This window comes from Rosa rugosa, chromosome 4 (genome assembly GCF_958449725.1).
Source record: "Rosa rugosa chromosome 4, drRosRugo1.1, whole genome shotgun sequence".
Taxonomy (NCBI): domain Eukaryota; kingdom Viridiplantae; phylum Streptophyta; class Magnoliopsida; order Rosales; family Rosaceae; genus Rosa; species Rosa rugosa.
The window spans coordinates 57,287,861-57,293,391 of record NC_084823.1 but is presented as its reverse complement, the minus strand read 5'-3'; the positions used below and the strand labels follow the sequence as shown (position 1 = coordinate 57,293,391).

Genomic DNA, 5,531 nt, shown 5'->3' with positions numbered 1-5,531 from the left:
TTCTTGATTAGCCTTGAAGCTTAGTTTTTGGTCATGTTCAAATGAAGAGGACTACACTGGTAGTTGTATAAGTGATAACAAGATCCCGTTATTAACCTTGCTTATAATATGCCCAGGAATTAAAAAAGAAACACTCAAAAATTAACTTAATCTTGATTATCACTTAAGCAATTTTGTTTTGGTTCTTGAAAAAGTAAGTGGCTTTTAAAAGTGGACAAAGATGTTGGTAATTGAACCACCAAAATGACAAAATGCCCTTTATTGCCTGAAAATTAGGATGACAAATAACCTGTCAAGTGTCAAGACAGAAAAATACTGTTCAAGCATCCCAAAGAAGTTATGTTATGGTACTTAAGTATTTGGAAACTCATTATTTAAATAAAAAACAATTATTTTTTAGTTTTTTAGGAGAGCATTTTTAGCAATGTTAGTCATTTTTTAGTCAAATTTTAGTTAAAGTAGCTAAAAAGTTATTTTAGAATTACGTCTGCATCAATGCTCTCTATTTTAGCTAGTTTTAAATTTATATTATTTTTTAAATGAATATTGAATAGTTTAAATTTATTTATAAATTACATAAAATAACTTAAAATGAATGTTTTAAATTATAGAGAGCCTCATCCCGCTCTCTATATTTAGGAGCGAGATAGCTAAAAGTTATAATAGAGAGTCACTTAGGAGTCTTGTGCAACCGCTAAAATAGATAAAAAGTTAAACATGCTCTCTAAAATAGCGAAGAAGCCACAATAGAGAGTCTGCTAAAGATACTCTTTCTACTCTCTAAATAACTAAACATCTCATATATTTTGTTAATTGAAATGCCAAGTGGTGACATGCCACCTATCTAAACAGCTTGTGCCAAGTTGTGTGTACCTCCAATGAATAATTAGGGTCACTATAGTTGTAATAATTAAACAACATTATAATAAAATGCCCATTTGGGTCTTAAAAGTGTACTCAATATTCTGTCAAGCTCTCTTTCATCCCTCCTTCCAAAAGAAATGAATCACTTTTCATAAATCCCACCAAAAAAAAAAAAAATTAAGTCACTGCTTTATCCAATATCCCATGAATTATTACCAGTAGGATTACTCATTAGCTTGAAGCAAACAATGTTTTTAACAAAGAAAGATATAAAATTTACCACAAAATAAGGAAAATGTTAAAGACAATGGAAGAGGTATAGAGCCAAGTGTCAAAGAAAAAGACACAAAATGAAAGGAATCCAATAACACAAAAGCCATTGCTTCAATACATACAAAAAAACATATTTACCTTAAATAACAAATCAAAACCCATCTAACAGTCACTTCAATTTCATATATAGAAAAAAAATTATATCCAGTAAAAAGAGAGAGGAAACAAAAAAGCAAAAAGAAGAAAAGCAGCAGACTGAAAGGAAAAAAAAAGAAAAAAGAATGGCTGTTGACTACTACTATGAGTATCCAATTGAGTATCCACCAGGGCAGGTCACCCCACTTCTCACTCTCTCTCTCTCTCTGTGAACAGCTAGGGTTTCTTTCTCTCTCTCCTTTTGCTTTGTCATTTCTTCCTTATTTAGTCCCACTGTATACTCTATTTTTACCTCACAGCCTGGACACCCCACTTTCTCTCTCTAGAAAACCAGTAGAGAGAGAGAGAGAGAGAGAGAAGAGCCACAAAAAGGGCCAAAAAGCAAAGAGCAAATGCAGGTCCCCAAACCCAAACACCCACACTAGTACTTTCTACTGCTACTTCTCTCTTCTCTTCTTCCCAAACCAACAAAAATGGATGAGGTTTGAAGCAAGCAAGCAAAGCAAGAGCAAGAGCAAGAACAACCCAACTCAACTCCCATTCCACCAGAACCTGTTCTGTTCTGTTCTGTTCTTTCTCCACCATAATGCATTCCCATCATCAAAGGCAGAGTCTTTTTTACCTCTGCTTTTTCTCCATACTAGTTTTGCTTCCATTAGCAACACCAGATCTGAGCTCCGACCGCGCCGCCCTTCTCGCTCTCCGCTCCGCCGTCGGAGGCCGGACCCTCCTCTGGGACGTGACCCGGCCCAGCCCATGTTCCTGGGCCGGAGTCAACTGCGAGGACAACCGCGTCACTGTGCTTCGTCTCCCTGGTGTGGCTCTCCACGGCACCATACCCAGTGGCATTTTCGGAAACCTGACCGGCCTTCGCACTCTCAGTCTCCGTCTCAATGCTCTCACCGGTCCTCTCCCGTCAGATCTCTCCGCCTGCGTTACTCTTCGTAACCTCTACTTGCAGGGCAACTTGTTCTCCGGCGAAATCCCCGAGTTTCTGTACAGCTTGCATGACTTGGTCCGGCTCAACTTGGCCTCCAACAACTTCTCCGGCGAGATCTCACCTTCTTTCAACAATCTGACAAGGATAAGGACACTGTACCTCGAAAACAACAAGCTTTCGGGGTCCGTTCCGGCTTTAGACCTCCCCAAGCTCGAGCAGTTCAACATTTCGAACAATTTGCTAACCGGGTCTATTCCGAAGAAGTTACGTTCTTACAAATCGAGCTCGTTTCTGGGCAACTCACTGTGTGGAGGACCTCTCGGTGCTTGTCCAGGTGAGGCGGATAATGGAGACTTCAATATCGACGGTAGCAAGAAGAAGAAAAAGCTCTCCGGTGGAGCTATTGCCGGTATTGTGATTGGATCTGTGGTTGCTTTTGTTGTGATCGTTGCGATTTTGTTCCTTCTCTGCCGAAAGAAGAGCAGCAGCAAGAAGACCAGCTCAGTCGACATTGCCAGGACAGTGAAGCACCCGGAGGTCGAGATTCCCGGCGAGAAGCTGCCGGAGCTGGAGAGCGGAGGTGGTTATGGAAATGGGTACTCGGTGGGAGCGGCGGCCGCGGCGGCGATGGTGGGGAATGGGAAGAGTGAAGCTGCTAATGCTAGTGGTGGTGGTGCTGCTGGAGCTAAGAAGTTAATCTTTTTCGGAAACGGGCCGAGGGTGTTTGATCTGGAGGACTTGTTGAGAGCCTCGGCGGAGGTGTTGGGGAAAGGGACGTTTGGGACGGCGTACAAGGCGGTTTTGGAGGCCGGGACGGTGGTGGCGGTGAAGAGGCTTAAGGATGTGACCATTACAGAGAAGGAGTTTAAGGAAAAGATTGAATCTGTGGGAGCCATGGATCATGAGAGTTTGGTTCCTTTGAGAGCTTATTATTTCAGCAGAGATGAGAAGCTTCTTGTCTATGATTACATGCCCATGGGAAGCTTATCTGCGCTTTTGCATGGTGAGGTTTTCTGCTTCATTTATTGGATTTGCATATTACTCTGCCTTTTCAGTTCTGTAGTGATTACCTTCTTTCTTTGACCTGCATTTCTGATTATGTTGGTTATGATTTTTGTCAGATTTGATCACTTCAATTTTTTGGTCACTTTTTTCTTTTCTTTTTCTTAAATTTGCGAGGAAAGTTTGTAATTATTTCATGCTTCATCTCCACAAACGCTTCTCAAGTTTGAAAGAACGGATCTTTACTCAAAACTATTCAAAATCAATTAAAGCAGCACTTCTGTTCTTAATTTCAGTATTATTGGTACTGTGGTTTGCAAAGATCCAATCGTTTTGTTGTCTGTGACTCGATCTGTATGGGCTCTATGTATGAGATGTTCTTGACGTTGCTGTGATTTCAAAATCTTCATGCAGTTCTTAACTGATGGTCAATTTCATTCGAATTTGAGTCTTTCTCCCCAGTAAAATCTTGAACTTCTAACTTTTCATCAATGGCTGTGACAGATACATACTTTCAAACCCATAATACCACTTGAAAGAACTTTATCTTTACTGTCGTCTTGTCTTCTATTTTACATTGCAGGAAACAAAGGAGCAGGTAGAACTCCACTGAACTGGGAAATCAGGTCCGGCATTGCCCTTGGAGCTGCCCGTGGAATTGAATACCTACACTCTCAAGGCCCCAATGTCTCTCACGGAAACATAAAGTCATCCAACATCCTGCTTACAAAATCCTATGAAGGTCGGGTGTCTGATTTCGGCTTAGCACACCTTGTTGGACCCTCTTCCACTCCCAACAGAGTTGCTGGCTACCGAGCACCAGAGGTGACTGATCCTCGCAAGGTTTCACAGAAGGCCGATGTTTACAGCTTTGGGGTACTGCTCTTGGAGCTACTCACCGGGAAGCCCCCAACCCATGCTCTCTTGAATGAGGAAGGAGTTGACCTTCCAAGGTGGGTTCAGTCCATAGTTAAAGAAGAGTGGACTTCTGAGGTTTTTGATCTTGAGCTTCTGAGGTACCAGAACGTCGAGGAGGAGATGGTTCAGCTATTGCAACTTGCGATAGATTGTTCAGCACAGTATCCTGATAAACGCCCTTCAATATCCGAAGTGACAAGGCGCATTGAGGAGCTACGCCATTCTACATTGCGGGAAGATCAGCCCAATGCTGTCCATGATATTGATGATGGGTCTTCCCGATGAGTTGATCTGTACCCCTCCCCTCGACCATTTTCCTTCATTGATTTGTAGTACAATATCTGCTTTCTTGTGCCCATACTTTTGCTTGTTAAGTTTCTTGTTCTTCTTGCATGTTAAATTCTGGGTCTCATCTTACCTTCATTAGGAGCCAACTGTTATTTTTTTTTACCCCCTTTCTTTTATTTGTCAATGTACTAGTTTTTGCCTTTTGATTAATACACTTTTGGGGTGGATATCTGTTCCATTAACTGTTGGTGGATGATGGTTGCTGTAATTATTACTTCACCTTTTGCCTCTTGCCTTTATTGGTTACACAACTCCTGAGCTATTGAAATTGAGATGTTTTCAGTTGCCTCCTCATATGTTAGTTGTGATGTCTATTCATCATGTGAATGCGCACCCACTTATATATCTTTGTTGCAAAACAATATAAATACATTCAATTCAAATATGCATCAAACTTTGGTGAGAATTTATGATTGAAGCAAAGCTCTAATGTTTTTCATCAAAATTTTGAAAACAATATTCCAACTACCAACTTGAAAACAAAGCTTAAATATCATGAAAGAATCATACTTGCGAGTCAAAATCACAAAACTGCAGATGGGTCTCTGACTCTGCATGGGTTTCTGATAGAAGATGATGCCCAGAATTCAAAACTAGAGTTCAAGTTCTGTGATGATGAAGAAGAAGAAAGCTTTTCTATGGTGGACCAAACTGTTCCATTTAAGTGGTGTGAAAAGTGAGCAGACAGTCTGATGCACTGAGAGTGGTCCTACAATTATGGTTCAAATTTGTTGGTATCCAAAACCAAAAGCCTCTATTACCAAAAAAAAAAAAAAAAAACCAAAAGCCTCTGGGATTTAAAAATTAGTAGGAAATAAAGAAAATGATAGAAAACAAATTTGGAGCTTCTCTTTTCCAATATGGGATTGTTTTTGTCCTCGGCTGGTTCTGTCATATTCTGCCGTTATGTAAAATCGAAATGCTTCTGGACCGGAAAGGGATGGATACAATACAAAAAAAATTGAATGATTGGATGATACAACATTGGACATCCATCATGCACATGCGATTTGAGAGGAGATTCGTGATG

At 40.5% G+C, this 5,531-nt stretch overlaps 1 protein-coding gene across 1 annotated transcript; it reads left to right on the top strand.

Annotated features, from left to right (window-relative positions):
* Nucleotides 1-1,537: 1,537 nt before the first annotated feature.
* Nucleotides 1,538-4,795, top strand: LOC133742910 (probable inactive receptor kinase At1g48480). Its single transcript, XM_062170613.1, has 2 exons — nt 1,538-3,236; nt 3,819-4,795. Exons 1-2 carry the CDS (start codon nt 1,880-1,882, stop codon nt 4,436-4,438), a joined length of 1,977 nt encoding a protein of 658 aa, XP_062026597.1. The 5' UTR covers nt 1,538-1,879; the 3' UTR covers nt 4,439-4,795.
* Nucleotides 4,796-5,531: the final 736 nt, after the last annotated feature.

Excerpts from the sequence above, each read along its gene's own strand:
- LOC133742910 (XM_062170613.1), top strand. The coding sequence starts at position 1,880 with ATGCATTCCCATCATCAAAGGCAGAGTCTTTTTTACCTCTGCTTTTTC. Across the intron at positions 3,237-3,818 it reads CTTATCTGCGCTTTTGCATG|GAAACAAAGGAGCAGGTAGA; the intron begins GTGAGGTTTTCT and ends TTTACATTGCAG.